The sequence below is a fragment of the Epinephelus fuscoguttatus genome, linkage group LG22, assembly GCF_011397635.1.
Source record: "Epinephelus fuscoguttatus linkage group LG22, E.fuscoguttatus.final_Chr_v1".
Taxonomy (NCBI): Eukaryota; Metazoa; Chordata; class Actinopteri; order Perciformes; family Serranidae; genus Epinephelus; species Epinephelus fuscoguttatus.
In genome coordinates this window covers 32,211,557-32,238,826 of record NC_064773.1, presented here as the reverse complement: position 1 = coordinate 32,238,826, position 27,270 = coordinate 32,211,557, and the positions used below count along the sequence as shown (strand labels likewise).

Genomic DNA, 27,270 nt, shown 5'->3' with positions numbered 1-27,270 from the left:
TAAGAAAAGTTTTACTCTTTAACTCTTGATAGTTTTTTTTCTTCTTTGCAGTGCTTCCCTTTGTTGAAAAAATCTTATTGATACCCCCCCCCCCCCCCCCCCCCCCACACACACACACACACATATACACACACAACTCCTAGCCAAGGGACTTAATTAGTGTGTAGATCAATGCTTGGTGACAGTAAGTGTACGGTGAGGTAGGCTGAGGGCTGACCACCAGGGATGTAGTGAAGGCTAAAGACAGTTTAACTCTTACTTACCTTTTCATCTGCAGAACTCTGACCCTCTCCGCCTTCACAGGCTGATCTCATAAGATACATTTATAATATATGTACAGCTGGAGATCATTTACATATTAACATTTTTAACTCTCAGTAGATAATGTGTTGTGATATGAGACCATGTTATCATTGTGCAAAATTATTTGGCTCAAAGCCAATATAATGCATTTATTAAAGTTTTTTTGACAGAGTAATACAAAAACATGTATTTTTTATTTTTTTATTTATTTTATTTTTTATTTACTTTTATTCATCCCCCTGAGAGGAAATTCAATTTTTTCACTCTTTTGTCATTAACACTTTTGTCATTTGTCCTTGGTTTAGATTTTCTTTGACCCATAAGGCTTCGAGATAATCTTCTGTCTTCGATTTAGAAGTGGTGGCACCAAAACAGTCTCTGGCTTTTGTTTTATATCTAGTGTCGGCAAAAATTTTGTAGCACATTTGCGATCTGTCATTAGCACAGTTAGCCTGTTTATTCTATTACATGAATGTCACTGTCACACTGAATGTCCCACTGAGCCCTGTTCAGTCTCTCAAACTCTACATGGGGGAAAAACAGAATAAATAGTCAAAAATTTGTATTGAACAGCCAAATCTGATTCAACTGACTACATTTACCATATTGTGATTTTTACTGATATTGACAAATGTGCTGATATTATTTTTAACAGATATCCTACTGTCAAGTGAAGCATAATGTAGATTTAGTTTAAATTTGTGGGGTAGAATTTAGGTCAGCCATTAATGTTACCAAACACACTCTACTTTAAAAGGATAGTTCACCTGAAAATCAAAAATACATATTTTTCCTCTTACCTATAGTGCTGGTTATTAGTCTTGATCCTGGGTTCTCAATGGGGAGTCTGCAACCCCTAGGGGATTTATACTTCTGTGGCTTTGCGTTGACGTAGAGCCTACGTCGTAACCTATGCCATAGCCTGATGTGCACCTCCACAGAAATGTAACTACACGTTGCGATGACACAGACCCCCTGTCTATTTTTTGTAAGCTGAAACCATTTCCCTCAGTAGAAACAAAGCTTTTATTTACTTTTAATTTACAGAGAAGAAAGAATATATTGTGAAGACAATAAAGGTTCCACAAAATAACATTTTATATCTTGTGTGTGATTTATCCTGGCTTCATATGAGTAGAGGAAATCTCCACTAGTCACTAGGCTAATTTATACAATGTAAAATGTCATAGGCTTGTGGTAATAACATTACAATGTTGTATTTGTGGGGTAAATGTGTCAAAAACAAGTGCTTTGTCTATGAATCCTGCAAATTATAATGAAATGCTCACTGTGAAGCCATGTTTAATGTGTGTTTTAAATCAACTCAACTTTACAGCACTTCACAGAAATCCCACCGCTGATCGCTACAACAGTGTAACACAGGCACACGGCTGCACAAGTAAACACTGATGCACAAGTATAAATCCTGCTTTACTGCAGCATAAGAACAAAATTATTGTTTGGTAATTCACTTTATGATTTAATTTAAGTTTTGTTAGTTGTTTTTTCTTTAATTAAACCATGTACTAAAATACACATTAACTTGAATCAAACATACTGTTAGCAAAAATAAATCAGCCTATTAATGAAAAAATGAATTTAAGTAAATTAAATAATTTACAGCACATTGATGATAGACTGTTACCCATAAATTCTTGTGCAAACATGTTAGCTAGCTAACGCTAAAATCACTGTGCGGCCCCCTAGCCATAACAGCGTGGTGAACTAACAGCAATGCCTCTTTCCAGAAATCATGACCTGGTTACTTAAGATAATCCACACACTTGTTGTGAGCAGTTTCATGTAGGGAACTATTTCCTTTCTACTGAACTACACCCACCAATCGTATCAGCTCACCTAGCACCACTGAGCTAGCTAACATTACAGGTCAGCCAAGGAGGACACCATTAATGTTTACACGTTACACTATCACAAGCACAAGCCTGTCATCCATGAGTAGATGCAAACTTCCCTCTGTGCGGTGATACAGTTGGTGGGTGTAGATTGGTGGTACAAACAAACAAACATGAAATTTCAAAACCTTAGAGCTATACCCAACTCAGACTTACTGTATGTCACGGGAATCATATTCAGTTGGTTAATGTGAATATTCTATTTTTTTATTTATTTTATTTTATTTTTTACCATTCCATATAAAGATTTAAAGTTGAACGGGGCTCAGTCGGATGTCAAGTGTGACAGTGGCATTCCTGTTATACAGCAAACAAGCTAACGACGGATCAGAAATGTGCAGCATTTTTTGCTGGCTGTCAGATAACTGTCAGTAGAGGAGTAGTAGTAGTAGTAGTAGTAACAACTACTGTGTCAGTAGAGAAAAGCCAAAGAATGTGTATGTTTGAGGTCATTTAGAAACAGTGTGTATACATAATCTTTCCATCAGAGAGCACCAACAACTTTATATTAACTGTACACCTATAAAGGTGTGATTCCCTTGAGATTCATATTTAAGAAGGCTTTTTATTTTTGTCAGTGTGTATGTCTTTGTGAACAGTGGTATTGTACAAAAGAACTGGATAGACTGATAGACTGAGTGTGTGTTGTGTTTACAGGAAGCTGCAGTCTAAGCAGACAGTCATCCATCAAAGAGATGAGATGTGCCGGAGACCCCTCCGATCAGCAGCCGACAGCCACAACATGCCAAGCAGCAGCAGCAGCAGCAGCAGCAGTGGTAACCCCAGCAGGAAGAGAAACATGGTGAGTTACACGCACACAGTGACATTGTATGTCTGAAAACAGTCATAAATCACACAAGTTCCTTGATGTCATATCTCAGAAAGATGATATGAAGTACTGAATTTAAAATGTTATTTGTTGTTTTTTTTAATATTACTTAATTATTAATCAAATTGAATACCTTACAAATTCATAAAATGTAACTATAGAATAATTTCTGCTGGCACAAATATTAGTCCATAATGTTGAACCCTGATGAAGACTGAACTGAACTTGACGGTTGTTCCTACAACAGTTAAAGCTGCACAAATCAAACTTTTTGTATTAGCAATGGATGACATAACTATGTGTAATGTGAAAGGACTCGCTCGTAGTGATGAACCCACAGAGAATAATCACCAACACCAAAGTACCTCTCAGCTCTACACAATGTTTTAGCCTCGTTTAGCTCATTGTTTTGGTTCTCAATTTCAGTAAGTCTCTTCTGTAGTGGAATTAACATCGTATACTCTTATCATGACAGCCCACCAGCAGATGGAGACATGAAATACAATACTTTTCAATGTATGTAATATTCATTCATTGTGAAGAGTAAGAAAAAACATGTTAATCGATTGTAATCGTTCATTTTAAAGCCAATACTGGCCAATACCGATGACATGCCGATATTATCGTGCATCCCTAGTTAGCGCAGCTGTTGAGGGTGAATTTTCACTAGTTGCAAAGTACTCCAAAAATAACTCCAGCTGTTGTATTTGTGTGAGTAACTTGCTATGATAATGTTGCTCTGTGTGTGCTGGATGTGCTAACACGTTGCTGCTTATAACATAAGGTTATAGGTTCACCATAACAACTTTATAAGGTGATGATGAGGTTTTGCTGGTCTGAATAATGACAAAAGCCCATTGTGCAAGTCCTTCTAAGATTTAAAACCAACTTTTCCCAGTTAGCTTCTTATTCTGATGGAGTCCTACATCAACACAAACGTCTCTGTTGAAGTTATGAGTCTAGTTATTTTATTGGAGAGTATTTTGTCTTGTGTCAGAGCTCTTTCCTCTGGTCTGTAATGAGTAGGGCTCAGTTGGCAAAAGCTGATGTCACCATACACCAATTAGGATTTAGCAACATTAGAATCAAATGTGATCGCAGCTGTTTGTTTCACTTGTGGTGCTGGACCACTGTCAAGATGCAGCAGATTAGTTTTAAACTCCGAATGAATATCTAAGCACATTCATTTCCAAACTTTAATTCTGATTGTCTATAATTAAGTCAGAGGTATTTTATTTTCAAATTTGAAACCAGGTTTTCAGAGGCTTTAATCCTCATCATAGAGCCAGGTTCCATCTAATCTGCCATCAGAGTGAAAAGTGCCTCTGCTCTTGTCATCAGGTGAATGCTGAGAGCAGTGAGCACGCTCAGATGCCTCCAGTTGAGTGGGAGAGCAGCGCCCCCAAGAGGATGAAGCAGACTGATGCTCCAGAGCAAAGGTGGGATCATATGAGTTGATTTAATGGTCTTAGGTTCCTGCTCTGCCAGAAAGCTTAAAATCCCATTCCATTCAAAAATGTCTGAGATGATTTTGTTACATCACAACTAGATTGGAGCCAATCTTGGCCCAGTTTTCGACTAACATATATGTAGTGTGTAAACCTGAAACTTGCAGCTATACTGGGTGGAGAAGTAGGAGACTTCTTTTAATATGAAATATATTTACATATTAATCCATTTTTTAACGAGTGATTGAGGAGTAGTTTCATTTTGAGCTTTTTTAGGGAAAACCATATCAGACACAAACTGTCATTAAAAGCAGAGTATTTGTGATCTTTAACAATAAAATATGTAATTTTCCCACATTTAAATGTCTTAAAACAACTAGACCAAATTTATATGTTTTGTTGACTCATGCACTTACATTATCCCAAGTATTTCCAACAATGTTCAAAGCCAGAGAAATCTGTCATTTTAATCAAGGACACGGTCCATGTCATGTCCACGCGTAAGTCAGGTTTGTTTTGTCTGCAAGATGCACTCATAAATTGGCTTTTTATCCAGTCCTGAGCCATGTTTTTTTTTTTTTTTTTTTTTTTAAACTATGCTTTGGGGAGGCATTTCATGTACATAAAACATCAGTGTACTGCGTCATTCACCGAGTTTCAAACACTTTCATCTGCTGAACACTGTAGTAACCTAGTGACACCAAGAAAAGAATGAGATAGCAATAACAGGTAAGCGCAAGTGCAAGCAAACAAATGGTCTCCATGCTGTAAAATCTTTTTCAGAGCAGTAAATACCTTAATCTCTTTCCTCGACTAAGGATACCTTTTCAGAGATTCTGCGCAGCACCATTAAGTAATTTGCTCAGGTAAGGAATAGGAGTAGTTTAGTTTTTCCTTACCTGAGTAAATTACTTAAGGGTGAAAGCGTTTGAAACTGGGTGACGCAGTACACCGATGTTTTACGTACATGAAATGCCTCGCCAATAACTGATGGGGAAGATGCTGTTGCATTTAACCGCAGAGTAATCACTAGTTGTAACAGGGCTAGAAGAGTGCAGCTTCTGGAAATTGAGTGATCTAACTTTAGACATTGACACAAATCATAAACTGACCTCCGGTCAAATTTGTAGTACAAAATCAAGTGCTCATCATTAAGGGTGTCCACTGGGTTCTCCGGGTCGCAGAACACTCTTCTCAGGATGCCTTCATGTTCCTCCTTCCTATTGCCATAAACTCAGCCATGTTGCATTTAGTGTAAGACCAAGATAAGGAGAAAAACTTAAGGAAACCTTAATGAGAAGACTTAAGGATGCTATGTACAACAGATTTTTTTGTTTTGTTTTATTTTGTTTTGATTTAAAAGAAAATCCTAACTTAAATTGCTTTATGCAACCGGCCCCAGGATCTTATGTTATCATAAAAAACAGTGAGCATACATCAGTGGGAGCTGGACTAGCAGCCCCTCCATGGGAAGCCAAACAGCATCAGAGAAACACTGTTTTTTTAACATGAAATAGCTTTATTCATGGTTTAAATCAGAGTTACAACTTCCCAAACCATGAACACTGACAATTCTAACCAGGAGACACTGACTGTGATGACAGCATATTGACAGTATTTATGAGATGTTCTGACAGCAGCAGATATTCAGAGATTAGACAGATTCCAGAGCAGTAGCTGTTGACTGTCTTACAGTAATGTGGATTGTTTCTGATTCAGTGTGATTTTAAATCTTTTGTGTGTGTGTGTGTGTGTGTGTGTGTGTGTGTGTGTCCAGCAGTGCAGAGACGTCCACTTCCAGCTGTGTGATCCTCTGATGGACTTCTTCTTCTTCTTCTTCTTCTTCTTCTTCTTCTTCTTCTTCTTCTTCTTCAGACTGTCTGAATGAAGTTCAGTCTGATGGTGATGGTGGATCCTGCACAGTCTGTCTGAGAGTTTCACTTCAGACTGACTTTTGTGTTCCATTCAGTTTACCCAAAGGTGACACATGTTTAACACACATTACTATGGGAGTCTTCTGCTTTTCCTGTGCAATATAAACTATCGTGATGTGCTGCTTTAAAGACCAAATTTCTGATGAATGAATGTTTCACTGTGAGTTGTATGCTGCTGCTGCTGCTGCATGTCTCCACTTCAAATGTTCTAACACCAATTCAGCAGTGTTTATGAGTATACTGCTGGGAGTCCTTTTCCCGGTCAGTACCTGATTGCACCTCTCCACCATTCTTTTTAGTCAGGCTGCATTTACAGGCAGACTCTAAAGAAGGGAGAGATAATAAATACAATCTATTTGGACAGGCTCCATAATAAACTCTACATACAACAGCATAATATTCAGTTTATTCCAGGTGGACCATGGGGCTTGGACAAGGTCCTATTTTTAAAAAGTCGGTGTAAAAGAAACGGGCCAGCGACAATTTAGGCCTCACAGCTGTAAAGCCTTTCACTCTCTAAAAATCCAGTCACATAACAGAAACAGTCACACGTCTGATTCTGTCAAATCAGCTCGTCTCACTGACGGAGGCAAACCGAAACTTTATTTACAGCAGTCATGCTACATTCATGTCATATTGTATTTACCACAATGACCAGGGTCAGTCTTGGAAATAATTATTGCAATATCTAAATGGTAAACATGTATGAAGCTACAACATGGCCAGTATTAAATACATTCAATAAAAATTATGAAACTATATAGTATTAAACTTAGTGAAATGAGTCATCTTGTGAATGAATAGAGCCAATTATAGAGTATATGGAGCAAACATTTATTCTGAATAAACAATGATTAAAACTCAAATTATTATTATTATTATGAAATGTTATTTTTGGAGTTAAGTTTATCTTCTTTTTTTCAAAAGTCGTTTTTCAAAGTTACATATAAAAAAATCAGAATAATAAATAATATTTCACAATACATTCAGTGGTATTAAACTGTTTATTTCATACGTATATGATTATATATTTCATGATGCCTTCTTTTTTATTTAATATTGGTCATTATAATGTTTCATTGATATGACTGGGAATGTATTTGTCCAACTTTATTTGGATGTTTCATGCCAGCCAGAGTCCAACATTTAAGTCAACTGATCCCTAATTGATTAATAATCACACTACTGGTCCAGTTTCAGCACACTGTCGGATAACTGCTCATTCAGTGTACACTCCTCTTTATAACACTGCCAGTCTTCATCTGAGTTTATCCCACTGTTTTCTATGCTATTGTGTTTCCATGACATGAGCATGTCAGTGCTGCTGACTCAACCACGTCACATTATAGGGAAACTTTGGGGATATTTCTCCAGGTTTTTGTATCTAAGTGACTAATGGAGTTTTTGACATTCTCAAGTATGAAGAGAGAGTGCTGTAGCAGCAGCAACAGTAGCAAAACAAGCTAATTAAAGTTTACTGTCCACTAAAAGTGTTTGTTCTCCCCACTGACTGGATCAGACTGTTATTATGAGTGCCTGACAACATTACAGAAAGGATCTCTGCAGAGAAATTGAACATTACTTCATACCTTTCGCTGATCTGTTATTGTGACCAAGTCACGATCACAAAGAGAAGTCTGAAATCTAAGGAGAGGTGACTTATTGCAGGAAAAACAATGGTGGTATGGCAGCACAGTGGTGCAGTGGTTAGCATTGTCACCTCACAGCAAGAGGGTTTCTGCTTCGAGTCCAGGTTAGGGGAGCCCTTCTGTGCTGAGTTTGCATGTTCTCCCTGTGTTAGCATGGGTTTACCCCGGGTGCTCAGGCTTCCTTCCGCAGCTCAAAGACATGCAGGTTAATTGGTGACTCTTAGTTGTACATAGGTGTGAATATGAGTGTGAATGGTTGTCTGTCCCTATGTGTCAGCCCTGTGATAGTCTGGTGACCTGTCCAGGGTGTACCCTGCCTCTCACCCAATGTCAGCTAGGATAGGCTCCAGCCCCCAGCGACAGACAGGAAACAATCTGAACCTGTCAGTGACAAAAACAAGCACTTTTAGTGGACGTAAGCTGATGGTGCAGAATTCCCTGTAGAGATTACATTGCAGCCTGTTTCACTGCTGTAGCTGCTGCGGTCTCTCTCAATACCAGGCCAGTTTCAAAAACCTGCAATCTCGAATACTCTCTCAGACACAAAAACATGGGAAAATAGAGTCCAGGGTGAGTTTCCTTGTGGTGTCTGCTCTAACTAGCTCCTTCACACAGCCTTATTGCCTCACAGAAACATGATCATCTGTTCAAATGTATAATTCTTGGAATTTTTAGAATGTTTAGTGTTTGTTTGGTATATATAGATTAGTTATTCATAGCTTTTACATGGGAGACACTGTGGGGAATTATTATTATTATTATTAATGGGATGTGTGCATTTAATGAGCTGCACCATATTCTGCAGTACAATGACTGATTTCTGTGAAGTATCTGTATCCAGGCAAGAAAACCTGGTTAACAGATGTAAAGTTCTATATGCTATATGCATTACATCATGTATTTTCTCCTACATTGTATCCTGTAAACATATTCTTTATTTACTAATCAACAAATATTTGCTTCTCACCTGCAAAATACTACATATATTTTATTAGCACTGTTTGTCCATTTTTAAGCTTTGTATGTATCTTACAAATCATTTTATTCTATTTTTAAACCCTTTTTGCTACCTGAAGCTGTTACACTGGTTATAAATCATGAATGGAGATGGAAATCATTTAAATTTCCCAATAAAACTCTTAAAGAAGTCTATGCGTATGTGTCAGCTCTTGGATGCACCAAGCATGCAGTGGGGACATAGAAGTGGTTCTCACTTCAGTTTGAACCGTTGCCCACAGATTCTGCATTCATATGCAGCTATCTGTCATCTATCAAACTCCACAGTTCTTTCTTTGCTATGATATATTTCAAAGATTATCTGAAGTCACTCTGAGGCTTCAGCAGTCTCTGTCAAATCAAGTAATTTTCTTCCAAAGTTAGTTTTAGTATCAGATTCCCCCTTTGCTTTTTCCTGGGCACTGTTTCTGTGCTGAGCTGTGGCAGGAGGACACAGTTTTTATAAAGGTGCTACAAAACCAAAACATGATAAAAGAACCAAAATGGAAAATAGATAAATATATTAAACCATTCATTATATATGGAAATTTAAAAAAAAGTAATTTTAGATGCAGTTAACATATCAGCAAAAGAAAAATGAAGAGACAGACATGTCCCTGGGTGGGTAAAGAAAATAAAACCAGTTTGGCCTACTTACATATGACATATGATTGATTATGTCAAAGGGTTATCAGTGACAGATGATTTGGATAGAAAAATTTGGGGTTAAACGAGCAGGGTTCACAAATCTAAAGATGTCTGATGTTAAACTGTATCTGGATCAGTAGTCCTCCAGTAGCAGGCCGGTGTAATGCCAACAAAGACATTTTACATTGTCATCACTTGTGTATGTAGACTGCAGAGCAGAGAGGGTGATTAGGTTACTAGAGACAGACGGTGGGTGATCACATTATCTGCAGTCTAAATTTCTGTACAACTCAGCAGCTCAGTCACTGCAGTACTGCTTTATTATCACAAGATGGAGGCAAAGACAACTCACCTGTAACAAGTGGTGTGTACTGAGACCATGTACTATACAATCTTCCTACTGGACAGCAGAGACAGTTGCTGTTGGAATTCTAGTTTTGCCCAGGTCACACTGTGTTTATTCAGATACAAACATTACAACAATGTTTTCATTAAAAATAAAAGTTAATTCTAAAGAGTGTTAATGAATGTAAGACAGCATGTACAGTTGCAACAGTTCGGGCACCCCTGGTCAAAATTTTGTTTACTGCGAATAGGTAAGTAAGTAGAAGATGAACTGATCTCCAAAGGGCATGAAGATGAAACATGCTTTTCAACATTTCAAGCAAGATCAGTGTATTATTTTTGTTTTGTACAATAGAGTGAAAAAATTAAAGGAGCACCATGCAAAAGTTTGGATTGACCAAGACATCTGAGCTCTCAGACAACTTTTACCAGGGTCTCTGACCTTAATTAGCTTGTTGGGGCTATGGCTTGTTCACAGTCATCTTTAGGAAAGGCCAGGTGCTGCAAATTTCAAAGCTTTATAAATACTCTGACTCCTGAAACCTTGTCCCAGCAATCAGCAGCCATGGGCTCCGCTAAACAGCTGCCAAGCACTCTGAAAATAACTGATGCCCACAAAGCAGGAGAAGACTATAAGAAGATAGCAAAGTGTTTCCAGGTAGCTGTTTCCTCAGTTCATACTGTAATTGTAGGATTGCTAGAAAGAAGAGAGGATGGCTTCTACAACAGGACAATGATCCTAAACACACCTTGAAATCCACAATGGACTACCTCAAGATGAGCAAGCTGAAGGTTTTGCCACGGACCTCACAGTCCCCGGACCTAAACATCATCATAAATCTGTGGATAGACCTCAAAAGAGCAGTGCATGCAAGACGACCCAAGAATCTCACAGAACTAGAAGCCTTTTGCAGGAAGAATGGGTGAAAATCCCCCAAACAAAACATTAAAGACTCTTAGCTGGATACAAAAAGCATTTAGAAGCTGTGATACTTGCCAAAGGGGGTGCTACTAAGTACTGATAATGTAAAAGATTGAAATTAAATGGTGATCTTGCTTGAAATGTTGAAGAAATGCGTCATCTTTAACTGCATGCTTTTGGAGATCAGTTCATCTTCTACTTACTTACCTACTCACAGTTACACAAGTTTTGACCAGGGGAGCCCAAAGTTTTGCATGCCACTGTACCTGCAGCAGGGGGGCGAAGAGACCGACGTAGCATCCCATCGCTAGCTAGCTAATGTAATCTTAGCACAGTGTGGCTAAAAGTTGCAGTGATTGACAGGGTTGCCAACTCTCACCATCTGGTGTGACTGTCACTCTTTCACCATCAATGTCACGCTCTCAGGCCCGTTTAAGAAATCTCACTCCACTGTCGCCGAGTCTTTTTTTTTTTTTTTTTTTCTTTTTTCTTTTTTAATGTCCAGCCCATTGTGTGACTTGACCAGACCGCATAATATTCTCAGAAAGCAAGTTTAGGTCTCGTGGGGCTACCCTGAACTTCATCGTCCTTCCCCTAGTCTCCTACAAATTTTGTTGTTTTTTTCTATAGACAGCAATCCGTGACTTAAGACAACAGATCTATGGATGGATTGAATAACGCCAGAGTAGTGCTTTAAGTTCACTCATTGCCTTCTACAGCCATCTAATGGACAAACATGGGAACAGCATATCATTTTACATTAATTGGTTAATGCTGAGTTATGGCATGAACTTATTACGCCAGGGCCACACTGCCCGCGGAAGCGCAGCGCACCGAAATTCTTGCGCGCGCCGGAGCACCTCCGTTCACATCAGACGCGCATTTCCCCACACCGTCGACAAGCGATTCTGCTCCCAGCTCTTGTTTTTCACTGCCTGGCTTGTCAGATTCGCTCGCGGCTCGGGCAGAAAATAGACCAGACGCCGAACTGATCGCTGCAAATCGTGAGCTTCCCGGCACGGCGCGGCCAGTGTGGACGACACAGTCGGTTAACATGGGCGCCGAAAGGAAACTGCCTTCTCTTCTCTGCGCTTCGAGGCTATTCGCAGCGCTTCCGCGGGCGGTGTGGCCCTAGCGTTATACAGAATTGCATACCGTGCATACAAAACTCCAGGTAATTACCTGCTCATGTATAGTTACATGCCATGATCATTCCTGGCCTTAAATTACATTCTTTAGCAGATGAAATAAATGGCAGTTTACATTGGGTTTTCTTACTTAAACTTATTTGTAAACCTAAGGCCTACATTTTTCTCCTGGGGCTCACAGATGCTAAACATTTAGCATGTTTTATGACGGAGTCTCAAAAGGCCACATAAAACATGATAAATCAACAGGGTTCCCACGGGTCTTTGAAATCCTTTAAAGTTTGTGAATTAGAAAAAATCATTTCAAGGCCCTGGAAAGTTTTTGAAAATATGCATAAATGTACACAGGTCATCGAAAGTCCTTGAATTTATCTATTTCTGTATGAAACTGCATGAAAATAGGATTTCGCTGTGTGAACTTTAAACATTTTCTTGGGGGAGAACCCCCCTTGAAATCTTTCTTTTTTTCACAACAGGATACATTACTGGATTTTTTAAGCAGATGATCAAAACTACCATCAGATTGATGAAACTGACCTTGATTTGCGCCATAAAACAAATATTGAGCAGCTATGCACATATGTGGGGTTTAGGCCTATAGATATGAATATGTAAACGTACACTCGTTTCTTCTTTCTTCCACGTCTTTTCATGACCACGCACGCACAAGCAGATATTATGTCACAAGGTAAAATCTCACTCCGGCCCTCTGACCAAAGTTGGTAACCCTGGATTGATGATAGATGTCATAATATTTTTGCATGGAACTGGATGGTAATGGCTTATATAAGCACACATTTTGTTTTACAGGAGGAAAACCTGATTGGATTTAGAATACAAAGAACTAGATTTTTTGAATATGTACATATGGTATATTGTTGAATTGGTGCAGAATATAATGGGGATATGATCTTAAAGGGTTTTTAAAAAAAGCATTTTTCATTTCATTTCGATTTTAAGAGTAAATATACAAATTAGTGGACATAAGAGGCAAGTAGGCTCAGATGGTACATGCTGTGTACTAATATTATATACACTAATACCTCTTTGTACATACAGACGTCAGTTTAATCAACAGCAACACCAATCACAATCAAAGTCACAAAGCCAAGCCAATAGGTGTGTTCAGTCCAATGCCATTTGTCCAGCTTTGACAGACAGCTGTCCTTGTATTTGACACTTCACACTGATTTCCTCCTTTTGCCAAAGACGTTGTTGATGAGTTTGGCCATGGACTTGGAGCCACTGGGGCGTCTCCTGCGCTCCTTGGCCTTGCTGCCCAAGCTGGCACTTTGCACCATCTTGAAGAATATGAGCGCCACCTCCTGGTGGTGCTCAGCAGCTGACAGCTCGTAGAACTGGCAGTGAAACTCGGAAGCCAGACACTGACCCTCTTCACGCCGCACTTCTCTCATGTGGCACAGGTCCTGTTTGTTGCCCACCAGGAATATGAGCGGGTCTGCGCTCCTGAAGGTCAAAAAGCAGTGCAATCACTCTAAAGCAGAACTCATACTTCTGCGTTAAATTGACGCTGTAGCCTGACGTGCACCTCCCTAGAAATGTAAACACATCATGGCGATGCAGACAACTGGTTATTTTTGTAAGCTGAAACCATTTCCCTCAGTGGAAACAAATCAAAAATGTACTTTTAATTCACAAATTAGAAACAATAAATTGTGAAGACGGTAAAGCCTTCACAAAAATAGCATTTTAAGTCTTGTGTGTAATTTATCCTGGCTTCATATGAGCAGAGGAACTCACTGCTAGTCATTAGCTAAATTACACAATGTACATAGGCTTGTGCTAATACCATTAGCATGTTGTATTTGTTAGAGAACGTGTTTAGTATAGGACAGTTGTTTTGATGGTGAACCTTGTGAGTTGCAATGGAGCTGAATTGTGTAATGTTACCTTTGTTAAATGTTGCCGTTGCCCCTGGCTTCATATGAGTAGAGGAAATGTCTGCTAGCTGCTAAGCTAATTTATAAAATGTAAAAATGTAAAATGCCATAGGATTGTGCTAATAATATAAGCATGTTGTATTTATGGGGAAAATGTGTCCAGCAATAGTCAAGTGTTTGTTTGTGAATCCTGTGATTGCAATAAAGCCGATTTGTGTACTTGTGTTTGAAATTGTTGCTATTAATCCATGTTTAATGTGTGTTTTGGTTGTGTTTTCAATCATCTAAACTTTAGCACTTGAAAGAAACCCCACCACCAACTACTGGTTTGGAGGTGTAACTGCAGAGTGACACAGACACACTACCGCACAAGTATAAATGCTCACAAAGACGTAGAATATGGTGTAGGCTCTGCATAGAGCTGATGCACAAATATGAATCCGCCTTAACACAGTGGCTATCACTGGCTCTGTTTACATGCACATAATGGTCATTATTTTCACAGTGTCCATACCTTTTGGCAGGTCCCAGGTGGAGCTCTCTGATTAGGTGCATTATAGCTTTGGCAGTGAGGAAGGAGGAGTGGTCACTGATATCATAGACCACAACGAAACCATCAGCCCAGTGGATCTGGTTGTTTACAGTAGACTTGCCCTCACAGGCCTAACAAACACACAATTAATGACATTACATACAACAAAAAGTTATTTTTTTAATTAAAGGAAAAAATAATTTATGCAAATTCAACCAGTCCCCATACTGTGCTCATACTGACATACATGTTATAATAGCAGCTTAGGGGGTGCAATTCTACACAATATACACAAACTTCATGAGGCAGTCAAAGTGAATGAAAGGCTGGAATACATAACACAACGTGTGATCATTAACAGTGGGGTTAGTGTTTGTGTTGGTGAGCTGATCCCAGGATAGCCCTGCTGTCCTTGTGCTCTAACTCAGAGCAATGGAGCTGAGACTAAACTCAGGCTGGAGGCAGTGGTTCAGCTGAGGACAGCCACATGCTCGACTGGCTCTGTGAACTAAGATGGATCTTACTGACGGGCCCTCGCTTTAAACTCATTGGGTCCCAATTTAATCACACAAGCACAACAAAAAGCACAGAGCAGGAGGTGTGTGTGCACTTCTACCTGCTATTTTAGTTCATGTGCTGCAGTGCAAAAGGGCTGTGCGGGGTGGACTCCAGTGGACCAGTGGATTCCAAATGGTCCAACCACAGGGTCCTGGTCTCCTTAGTTATTAGTTCAAGGTCCACATACTTTAAAACATTCAGCGTCTTGCATTTGGCCATGTTGTTGAGCTAGTGTGCTGTCTATGTTAAGTAGCTGTCTGTTAGTCACTCACTCTACAGCAGGAAACTGCACTTCAAAATAAAAGCTCTCTGCTGGAAATTCTCTATACTGCAAAATAAAGTGTGGATCAAATCCTAATAGTGAAACGAGTCATTTCTTGGAGACTGTGACGCACAAAGATGTCTTTTTCTCAGTGTAAGTCTAAGGGAGAAAAACTTTTTGGGCCCAATGGCATCACGTGACAGACCTGGTCGTTGTAATTTTACTTTTGGCCACTATGTAAAACTGGCTTCGAAGCCCAGCACTGTTCCTGGCTTGGTTGGGACCTGGACTGGTCTGCCTATGAGTGACCTAGTCGGAGATCGGAGGGTGTGGTGATAAATAAATATACTCTCAGCCAGTCACATCCCCGGTGTCATCACTCTTAAACACGAGGCATATATGATATGATGTAATATGACACAACTAAATATTTGTCAGTCTTTGTATAAACTGCCTTTTTTGTGTGACATGTGACATGACTTTATAAAAAGTAATGACTTTATAATGTATCCAGCTGAGGTTATATCCTCTTTATGTCATCTAACGAATTGGTGTGTTCACTGTGCAAAAAAGAGCAGCACTTCGACCACACTGCTGCTTGGCGACTGTGTGACCAGGGTTGATTTGTGATGCTCTCTGTGGTTACTGGGCTTTCTAATACATACAAAATCTCAGTTAAAGCCGTAGTTTTTAACGTCTATAAAAATAAGTGTCTGGATAAAGTGACAGTTTGAGCAAATATGACAAAAAGCTATTTCTGAAACTGACCTGAGAACATGGGTCATAGAGCTCAAGGTTCATCTGCTTCCCGTCCACAGACAGACGCTTTCTGTATATGCACTCTGTGGAGGAAACAGAGAAAAATAAATCAATCACGATGAGACTCATAATCTTCATCATTTTTTTTTGTGTTGGTGCTCTGTGTACAGTTCCCTTCCATCTCCACCACCAAAAATATGGATATGTGAATATCCATAATCCAAAAAAAAAAAAAAAAAAAAAAAAAGCAGACAGAAAAACAATACTGAGACTAATTTCTCTCCATAAGCGTGCACCTCTTCCTTTCACACCTTGCACAGTATCTTTTTTCCTCACCTAAAAATGCAGGAAGAAAACAAGCTCAGATGAAACTAGATTATTCTCAGGGAAACAACAGCCTATTGAGTCACTATCAGAGACTAATGTGAGTCATTCTCCTCGCAGGTCAGGCAGCCTTTCAAAGGAGGCTGCAGAGTGTTATCGTTACAGCACGGCTCTTCAAGAGAGCTTCAAAAACAACACTAAATGGATCAAAGATTTAACCCATGCTCTTAATATTAAGTTACATACACGTGACAGAAGCTGCACCACCCGTAGTTTAAGTCTTGGCAGCTGGCTTCACCGTGCAAAGTACATACGAAAGAACATAAGAGAGTATACAAGAGGATGAGATAAGAGGACTTGGATAGAGTGCAAAGGAGCTACACAAACAGTGTACAGAAACTGAAAGGCAGCCAACTGAAAACTGACATAGTCGTGAATGTTAGGCTTTATACAGGACAGGGATATAAACAGACATAATGATAAACATGTGCAGGGTTACAAGGAGGGATGCAGAATATCACAATCACATGTAAGTTTGTCATCATCCAAAGATAGTTAAAAATGGCTGTGCAAAAATACAAAAACCAAAGTTTCAGCTGTCTTTTGATATCTTACTTTAAGGAATAAATTCTGCAAAAACATAAGGTTTAAGAAGGTATGAGAAAACAGTACTATGAAAATTTGATATTTAAGTACAGATTTGGACATTTGGTGCTGCAGGCACATTTGGCTGGGTTTTGAAATACAACACCCAGCCCTACTTAAAGGGGAACTCCTGTATTTTTCAACATGGACCATTATTTTCTCATGTTTTTCTGCCTCGTGGGAACAACAATCTTTGAAACTGGTCCAGTAATGAGAGAGAGCGCTGTAGCCGGCAACAGCAAAACAGGCTGCAAAGTCACCACTCTACTGTCTAGTAAAGGTTTTTGCCACTAACAGGCTAACATTGTCAACATTAGGGAGAGAATTCCTTTGTTTTATCGTACCCTTCACTTGTTCTGCTCTGTTTGTGTCCAAGTCTCTCTAATGAGAAGTCTCATTCTGCAGTCTTGCAGACTTTTTTACACTGACGCAACTGGCAAAATATTCAGCCAAATCTGAACAAATTCCTTCAGGGTTTCCTTGAGATATAACATTCACAAGAATGACACAGATGAGGTCACAGTGACGTTGACCTATACAATCAGCACAGTTTCAAGGTGGGCACCCGAGATGAGTGTCACCAATTCAGTATCTGACCAAATGTCTCCTCTTCTATTACTGAGATATGACACTGAATAAGTGTTTTATGCAGAACCTTATAATGTCACAGTGAAACTGACATTTGACCTTTTGGATATAAAATGTCATCTCTTCATTATTTTAGTTGTTTTGTCATAGTTTTGTCATTAGCATACAAATTCTTGAATTATGGTCAAAAACATATTTTGTAAGGTCATACTGACCTTGACCTTTGACATCTGACCACAACATTCTTATCAGTTCATTGTTGCATCCAAATGGACTTTTGTGCCAAATTTAAAGAAATTCCCTTAACATGTTCTTGAGACATAACATTCACAAGAATGAGAAAAACAAAGGTCATAGTGATCTTGACCTTAAACTATCACATTCTAATCAGTTCATCCTTGACTCAAAGTCTACGTTTGTGCCTAATTTGAAGGAATTCCCTCAAGGTGTTCTTGAGATATCATATTCATGAAAATGAGACAGATGCAAGGTCATGGTAACCTTGACCTTTGACCACCAAAATCTAGTAAGTTCATCAATAAGTCCAAGCGGACATTTGAGCCAAATATTTGAGCCAGATATTCCACAAGGCATTCTTAAGATCATGGTCACAAGAATGGGAACACAAAATCATAATGCAGAGGTACAAAAAATACCATAGGTCCCCTTTAATAAAATTAAAATGTAAAAATACAGAACAATACATACTGAAATGCCATTATGGGACATTTAGTTGCAGATCAGTTGGTGAGCCTGGCAATGAGTTAGAATGTATGTAAAGGTAAAATGACATAAAGGTGTGGTATAGTACAAAAGTGATGTTTAAAGAGGCTACATCATCTGTTGACAGGGATACATTAAAACACTGTGTGTCTGTGCACATGCTGCCTCACTGAACGTCATTTAAATTCTAGTGGAGATGTGATGTAAAACATTTAATGTAAACATCACACTGCATGCGTCACTGAAAAGATTCCATGAGTCACATGTAAACTATTTTTCAGGTTTACAGATTTAGGAGTTACATCATTTGTAGGATACATAAAGGTGAACTTCAGTCAAAGGAATCATCAACACAAGGCAGGATTTAACAGTGAAAGTTGGCGCACCTATTTGAGGCAGATGTACATATTTATGATTACAGTGTAAACAATATGGAATAGATTATTACCTGAAGAGGACGCGTACTCGCCGATAAAGCGCCTGGTGAGGAACCGGACGATGAGAGCTGCAGACAGACAGACAGACAGACAGACAGATGAGCTCGATCTGAAGCGACAACTTGTTTATCAGACATACAGAGTGAGACCTGCTCCACAGCTGCTCTCCTACCTGATTTTCCGACCCCTTCACTGCCCAGCACAGCGATCTTGATCTCATTCATGTTCGCTGTGGAGACAGAACTATCCGGTGCAGAATGGTCCCTCAGATATCATACTGTGGAGAGCAGAGGAGTGAAGAGCAGGGTGAGAGACGGGAGCTGATGGGCTGACGGAGCCACCGGTGCCGCCTCACGTCATCTGCTGGCTGCCCGGTGGGCGGGGCTTCTCTCACTTATCCATCCTGGAAGCATAATATAACCTCATTAGTCTTTACATCTTAAGAGATATATATATATATATATATATATATATATATATATTTTTTTTACATTTTCTTTGTGACAATGAAGCCCCACAGAGAATCAGTAGTTATGATAATACAAATTCTCACTCTCATAATTGAGCTGCATTCATGTCTCATTTTGTTTCAGAAAGTCAAAATTAGTGATATCACTTAGAGCCTGTGACATTATTAGAACAATATGGAAGCAGCAGGGGCGTAAATATAGACAGTGCAGGCAGTGCGGTTGCACCAGGGCTCGTGGAGTGGGGGGGCCCGTAGAGAGAGTGGTTGGAGCAGAGAACGGACCCTTGCGAGTGACTGACCTTGCCGCCTCAAAAATATGCCTGTGTCCAAAGAGGAACACACATTAAAATACAATGACATACAACTGATGTAATCTGGTCTCATAATATGGTCTAATATCTAACACGTGACACATGGTTTGTCCAAGTGATGCGACTGTAGGTAGCTGTCCAAGATGGCAGACCTTTTCGCTCATGCATGACTCACATCGTGTATTGACAGAAACCTCTGATAAACTGAGACAGCGCACTTTAGATTCATTTCTTGAATCTGTGTCACTGGGTTTCGCCACTATTCATTGCAGTCGTAAAAGTGAATGTGTGTACAGCTTATGACTGTTTCCTTTGCCCCATAGACACTGAAGTAAGCGTTTGGCCCATTTTTCACAATCCACGTGTCTCCAGAACATTCTGACTCTAAAATGGCAATTTTCAGACGGACAAATCAAGAGGAAATTAAATCTGTTGGAGACATATCTTTGTCATAGCAACCCACTCTCATGAGATCTGGCAACACAGAATCTCTTCTCTCTGTGGTGCTGATCTGCCCGTCTGGTTTCATTGCAGTACTGCTAAAGTCGCTTTCCAACCAGATAAACAGAAATTTAAAAAGATTTATACTGTATGTGAAACAAAAGGGAAAAAAAAAACATTATAAGACTGATTTATTGCACTGGGTCTATATCAGATATTAAGCTAGCTAATAAAAACAAGCAGCAAAACGAGCGAACATTAGATTTGTACTGTTTATAGTATTGTTTTTTATCTGATTTCATCCACCCACACAAAATTAACAATACTGTCAAATGAGGTGGGAAGTAAGCAGGAAAGGTGACGCCACCCACTTAGGAGACCAGTAGTATATATCATTTCATACCACTGGTGCAGCTTGTAACACGCTATCTTTTGTTATTGAGTGTCTTTGCCAACAGCTAAAGGCCAGATCACAGTTTTCGCATACATGTACCCTCATAGGTTCACTTTTGTGCGTGTGATGTAAATCTTATCATCCACCCATGTCCATGAGGGTCTGCACACATGCGTCCATGTGCAGCCCTCCTGTTTGCTGCCAGAGCTGAAGCAGACTGTCAGTTATAGTGTAAATAGAACTGCCTGTGCGTGACCACAACTATCTGCGACATTTGAATACAGAGAGTATGGACGCATTCACACTGGCGCTATTTGGTCCGCTTTAAACGAACCCTGGTCCGCTTCCACAAATAGTTCGGTTTGCTTAGAGTGGTGAACACTCATTTGAACTCTGGTGCGAACCAAACAAGCTTGAAAACTAGGGGTCTCGGTTCACTTGCATGTGAACCCTGGTGCGGTTTGCTTACAGTGGGAAATGCAAAGGACTATCCAGCGAACCAAAGAGAGGAATTGAACCAAATAGAGGAAGTGATGCAGAGCACAGTGCATTTAGGGTTGAAAAAAAACAAAGCCAACAGCACAAACCGCGAGAAGCAGGGGTAACAAAAAAAAAAAAAAAAAAAAGAAAAAAGAAAAAATTGGAAAATGTCTCATGGGCAGACGTGGAGTAGTGAGGAGGTGCAGGTGCTTATTGATAAATGGTCAGAGGGCTATATGTCGCAGTTGCTTGTGGCCAGTCGATGACCCGGGTTTTCTTCTTCCTCATGCTTTTTTTCTTCCTGGTCAGTGGTTGTTTCGGGCAATACCGCCCCCAAACGAGCATTGTTGTAACTGCGTGACATTGTCCAGGTGGTTTGGTCCAGTTTAAAAATCGCAGTGTGAAATGGAACTTAACCAAATGAAGGTCCAGGACTCTGTTTACTGGTTAAATGCAGGTGTTCTCTGGACGCATTTGCTGCCTAAACTATCCCCAACTTTTAGTTTGGCCACACTCTGCTGCTGCAAAATCAAATGGCCTTAGCTCAGAGCAGCCGCCGCAGCTTACCATACACTTCTTGGCAGCTCGTCACAGGCTTCACTACTGCTTGATTTGTCTGGACTAGCAGTGTTAACCAGCAGCATCGGGGGAATCAAAGGGCACAACTGACACTGGCTCAAGGCCAAGCAGCGGCCAACGAAAAGGTCTGGTTAACCCTTAACTTGTATCAAGTGCAAAAATGTACACAGTCAGTCAGATGGTCAGATACACGCAGAACATACAAGCACAGTTAATGTAAACATGTGAGGTGAACACTGATCAGCCTGATTGGCTAAGTCAGAATGCTTTACCAAAAATTAGGAGCTCCTAAAAGAAAAGTCAGGGTACAGAGAGGACAAGAGAATTAAAGTAGAAGAGAAACAATGGCCAAATGTCTGATAAATGTGAAGAAATGCCGGGTCTGACAGGCAGAGCTTAAGGTGAGAAATACATATATAAAGACATAAACAGTAAATAAAACCGACTGTATCTGCTCAGTTTTCAAGCTTATCATACTGAACTAGAGGTCCTAATGCATCCATCAGAACCAACCATGTCATGCTATCTTCTTGAAATAATTCTCCAAAGTTCATCAGGGTTCCCCTTCTGCATGCCGGGGTCCCTACACAGTCTTGAAATTGCATAAATTGGATTGGAAAATTGAGAGTTGACAGCCATATACTTGTCACACTGTTTCGGTTGTGCACACAATTTGACCAACATTTTGTCAAAGTAGCCTCAAGCCTGAAGAAATTAATAAAGAAAAATGGATTTGTTCAGTCATGATTTGATCTTAAATACTTTGCAGTAATTGCTTCGTCAGTGTTTGCTTTAATTTCCCTTTAACCATTCATAGGAGGGCTTTTTTTTCAGGCAGGGACATACACAACAATCTCTGCTTTTCAAAAGTCTTAACACAGAGTTGATACAACATTACTTAATTCTTCATGCAGTTTCTGCGGCAGCACATAATGCTTCTAAAGAGTTTATCTTTATGTTTTTTGGTTTCACAAAGAGCTCATTAAGAAAAAACTGATTGTAAGAATTATTAGTAGCTATTATTAGACGGCAAATTAATCATGTTATGAATAATGACTAACATAAAGGCAGGGTGAAATGGCGTCTTGTACAGTAATGATTCAGGGCTTAGTACTGTGGGATCACTGACACACACTTTTTAATGGACTTAATTAACAGACAGAGTACACCAAGTCAAATATAATAATGGCAGTTTTAACAGCTTTTTAATCAGGGAAAAAACCCTCACTGACGTGCATATGTATTACCATGGTTACAGGCATGCATTAGCATAATCAGTTATGAGATTGCCGACAGATTTCATGATCAGCAGATGGATTTATTATTGATTTAGCTGTTGCCAAAATCACACATCTGCTATCATATTCTTGTGTTTGGTTCATTTTCTTTCACACCACAAACAAACTGCAGCAGAGTCCATTTGGAAGCAGACCGAGACCCACCTTTCTGAGTGGTCTTGGTTTGCTTGTTTGGTCCACACCAGGATTTGACTGACAGCTTTCACATCAGCCCAAATGCACAACACTAAGCGTACAAATGGACCTGAGTTATTTATAACTGAACCAAAAGTTGAGGTGTAAAAGCAGCACCGTTTGTTATTTACTAGGCGAACAATCTTGTAGGTTCCCCTGAAAAACACACCTGACTCATCTTCTCTCTCCACATCGTTCATATTTTCTCAAGTGTTAAATTCACTGTATTTCAACTTGATGATTTCCTGTGAAGTGAGTCCAGGTGAGATTAAGTGTCTCTGGATGAAATATGTGCAGGTCAATCAGCTAAATAACTGCATATTTCTGAGGACTGCAGCCCCTCTGGCATTCCCCTTTACAAACGCTGTAAATCCTGATCTTACATAACATGCTGATAAGCTCCATGTTTCCATCAGCTGTAAACACACAGGCGGAGCAGAACAGTTGAGCTGCCAGGATCCACCTCCACTTCTAACTGAGGAGAGGATTTCCTGAAGGATTTGGTTCCCTTAGCACCAACCGCTGCAGGGAATAGACATTTCCATTCATGATACGTGCCATGTGAACAACACAATTTCCATTTGAAATGTGCCAGCAGTCTAACAGGATTACAGGAACAAGGATCACTTCACTTCTTCAACATGTGAACTTAGCCGATCTCAGAAGCTATCATCTGCAACGCTACACATAGAAAAAGACTGAGTGTATTATTTGACAGGGATGTATGATCAAAAATCAATAAAACTACTTACCTAACACACTCACATCCATGTGTTAAATCTGCGTGTGTTACAGTTGTAATGGAAACCATCAGGGAAGAGGCATTATTCTTGTAAATGCACTAAAATCAACCAAAACATGTGCTCTCCTCAGGGGGTCCATTCTGCTGGTGTCCCTTAATAGTTAACAGGAAGTTCTGTTGAAGGCTCACCAGGGTTTTGTCCAAAAGTTATAATCACTTCATTTCAGCTTCTAATCTCACAAAGTTTTTCTTTTTTTTTTTCAAGTTTCCCTGGTAGAGTAAGTATAAAATGGTATCTATGACCACAATCAAGTTGATGCTGTCAGATATGCACATGCAGTACAAAACAGCCTGTACTATACATATCTGATTCTATTTAACAAGATGCTTTTTTTATTGTAGTATTTTTCGTATTATGTTTACCATTAGATGTTTGTCCATTATAATGTGTGATTATGCAAAATGTCATCACTTTTAACCAATTACAACAAGTCTGACTTGCTACAGTTTTGCAATTTCATACGGCAACAAAATGGCCTTCCTTTTTTTCAATGGTTTCATTACATAGACAGTATGAAGTCTAAGGGGACTGTGTGCTCAAGCGGAGCGCCCCACTGACAGCTCTTTTCTCCACTCTACTATCATCATGTAATGGGTGTACTTTTCCAGGAGCAGCTCGTGTCTCTGAAGTGTGAAATTCACTTGTGAATGTTACTAATGTTAATTTTTTTTTTTTTTTCAAAACTGGCGTTAATGTTATATTAACAATCAATCAATCAATCAATCAATTAATCAATCAATCAATCAATCAATTTTATTTATAAAGCCCAATATCACAAATCACAATTTGCCTCACAGGGCTTTACAGCATATGACATCCCTCTGTCCTTATGACCCTCACAGCGGATAAGGAAAAACTCCCCAAAAAAACCCTTTAACGGGGAAAAAAACGGTAGAAACCTCAGGAAAAGCAACTGAGGAGGTATCCCTCTTCCAGAACAGACATGCAAAAGATGTCCTACATAACAGATCAACATAATAAATTAACAGTAATCCATATAACACAATGAGACAGAAAAAGTGAGACAGAGAGAGAGAGAGTGAGAGAGAGAGAGAGATGCAGGACAGACGGTAATGACAGTAGCTTACAACAACATTAATGAAAGTAATAATATTATAATTATAGTTCTGGCTACTGTGGTACAATATGTTGAAAGTATATATTAATATCTGACAGTATACATATGTGACAATAATCATATGTGTATAATAACAGCAGAAGTATGACTAATGATGACAGCAGCAGCAGGAGGCATCTGGCAGGACCACGGCAGCAGCACAACCACACACGTCACGCTGTCCAGGCACCGCTGTGATATGAGTTAATCTGAGAGACAGTGGAGCACAAAGGCTCCGGAGAAGAAGCTGAGTTAGTGACATCCAGAATGGCTGAGATAGCAAGATGCAGTAATAGGATACAAGAGAGAGAGAGAGACAAGGAGAGAAGGTACCCGGTGTATTATAGGGGGTGTATTATGGCAGACTAGGCCTAAGTCAGCCTAACTAGGGGCTGGTACAAGGCAAGCCTGAGCCAGCCCTAACTATAAGCTTTATCAAAGAGGAAAGTCTTAAGTTTAGTCTTAAATGTGGAGACGGTGTCTGCCTCCCGGACCGTAACAGGAAGATGATTCCACAGGAGAGGAGCCTGATAGCTGAAGGCTCTGGCTCCTGATCTACTTTTGGAGACTTTAGGGACCACGAGTAACCCTGCATTCTCCGAGCGCAGTGTTCTGGTGGGATAATATGGCACTATGAGCTCTCTAAGATATGACTTGACCATTTAGAGCTTTATAAGTTAACAGTAGGATTTTAAATTCAATTCTGGATTTTACAGGGAGCCAGTGCAGAGAAGCTAAAACAGGAGAAATATGATCACATTTCTTAGTTCTTGTTAGTACACGTGCTGCTGCATTCTGGATTAGCTGGAGAGTTTTTAAGGACTTACTAGAGCTACCTGATAATAGAGAGTTACAGTAATCCAGCCTTGAGGTAACAAAAGCATGGACCAATTTTTCTGCATCTTTTCGGGTCAGGATAGGCCTAATTTTCGCAATATTACGCAGATGAAAAAATGCAGTCCGTGAGGTTTGTTTTAAATGAGAATTAAAAGACAAATCTTGATCAAATGTTACTCCGAGGTTTCTTACGGTAGTGCTAGAGGCCAGAGCAATGCCATCTAGAGAAACTATGTCATCAGATAAAGAGTCTCTGAGTTGTTTCGGGCCAAGAACAATAACTTCAGTTTTGTCTGAATTTAACATCAGGAAATTGGTGCTCATCCAAGTTTTTATGTCTTTAAGGCAGTTATGAAGTTTAGTTAATTGATTATTTTCTTCTGGCTTCATCGATAAATACAACTGTGTATCATCCGCGTAACAATGGAAATTTACAGAGTGATTTCTAATGATGTTACCTAAAGGAAGCATATATAGAGAAAATAGGACTGGTCCGAGCATAGAACCTTGCGGAACTCCAAAACAAACTTTAGTACGTAAGGATGATTCATTATGAACGTGAACAAACTGAAAACGATCAGATAAATAAGATTTAAACCAGCTTAGTGCAGAACCTTTTAGGCCAATTAAGTGATCCAGTCTCTGTAGCAGAATTTGATGGTCAGTAGTGTCAAACGCCGCACTAAGATCTAATAAAACAAGTACAGAGACGAGTCCTTTGTCTGAAGCAATCAGAAGGTCAATTGTAATTTTAACTAGTGCTGTCTCAGTGCTATGATGCACTCTAAATCCTGACTGAAATTCCTCAAATAGATTATTATCATGGAGAAAATCACACAGCTGGTCTGCGATTACTTTCTCAAGGATCTTTGACATAAAGGGAAGATTAGATATTGGTCTATAGTTGGCTAACACCTCTGGATCCAGGGTGGGCTTTTTTAGTAGAGGTTTAATTACAGCTATCTTAAAAGACTGTGGTAGATAGCCTGTTAATAAGGATATATTGATCATATCTAATATATGAGTGTTAACTGAAGGTAAGACCTCCTTAAGTAGCCTAGTTGGGATGGGGTCTAAGAGACACGTTGATGATTTAGATGAAGAAATCACTGCGGTCAATTCTTGAAGAGAAATTGGGGAGAAGCAATCTAAATATATATTAGGTCGTACAGCTGTGTTTGAGGTTAGATAGGTACTATCTGAGGACAGGAGGTCATGAATTTTGCCTCTAATAGTTAAAATTTTGTCATTAAAAAAGCTCATAAAATCATTACTGCTAAGGGCTAAAGGAATACAAGGCTCAATAGAGCTTTGACTCTCAGTCAGCCTGGCTACAGTGCTGAAAAGAAACCTGGGGTTGTTCTTGTTTTCTTCTATTAGTGCTGAGTAATAGTTTACTCTGGCAATAATGCCAGTGATGACATCTGTCACTGGCTTTTTCTTTAAAATAAAAAAAAAGTCTTATTAGTTTTGACACTTCTCTGAAGCATGTGAGCCAGGAGA

At 39.5% G+C, this 27,270-nt stretch overlaps 2 protein-coding genes across 6 annotated transcripts in view; one reads left to right on the top strand and one right to left on the bottom strand.

The window, feature by feature from the left end:
- Positions 1-9,217, top strand: part of arhgef39 (Rho guanine nucleotide exchange factor (GEF) 39) — a 360,851-nt gene extending 351,634 nt beyond the window's left edge. For 4 of the 5 annotated variants that reach the window (XM_049567102.1, XM_049567104.1, XM_049567103.1 and 1 more), the window contains exons 10-12: positions 2,874-3,018; positions 4,387-4,484; positions 6,271-9,217. In XM_049567102.1, the coding sequence (XP_049423059.1) occupies positions 2,874-3,018; positions 4,387-4,484; positions 6,271-6,310 (283 nt within the window). In that variant the 3' untranslated portion in view covers positions 6,311-9,217. The remainder of the gene's footprint in view (positions 1-2,873; positions 3,019-4,386; positions 4,485-6,270) is intronic. The other variant, XM_049567106.1, reaches the window with a different exon arrangement.
- Positions 9,218-10,142: 925 nt separating this feature from the next.
- rergla (RERG/RAS-like a) lies at positions 10,143-23,866 on the bottom strand. Its single transcript, XM_049567132.1, has 6 exons — positions 23,763-23,866; positions 19,037-19,267; positions 18,876-18,932; positions 16,157-16,230; positions 14,551-14,699; positions 10,143-13,602 (listed from the first exon to the last, which is right to left on the bottom strand). Exons 2-6 carry the CDS (start codon positions 19,086-19,088, stop codon positions 13,317-13,319), a joined length of 618 nt encoding a protein of 205 aa, XP_049423089.1. The 5' UTR covers positions 19,089-19,267; positions 23,763-23,866; the 3' UTR covers positions 10,143-13,316.
- Positions 23,867-27,270: the final 3,404 nt, after the last annotated feature.

Bases quoted from the DNA above. Each gene is read 5' to 3' on its own strand.
- rergla (XM_049567132.1), bottom strand. From the start codon at position 19,088: ATGAATGAGATCAAGATCGCTGTGCTGGGCAGTGAAGGGGTCGGAAAA. The intron at 18,933-19,036 runs GTAGGAGAGCAG...GTCTGTCTGCAG, and splicing joins TGAAGGGGTCGGAAAATCAG to CTCTCATCGTCCGGTTCCTC. The intron at 13,603-14,550 runs GTATGGACACTG...TTTGACCTTCAG, and splicing joins CACCTGGGACCTGCCAAAAG to GAGCGCAGACCCGCTCATAT.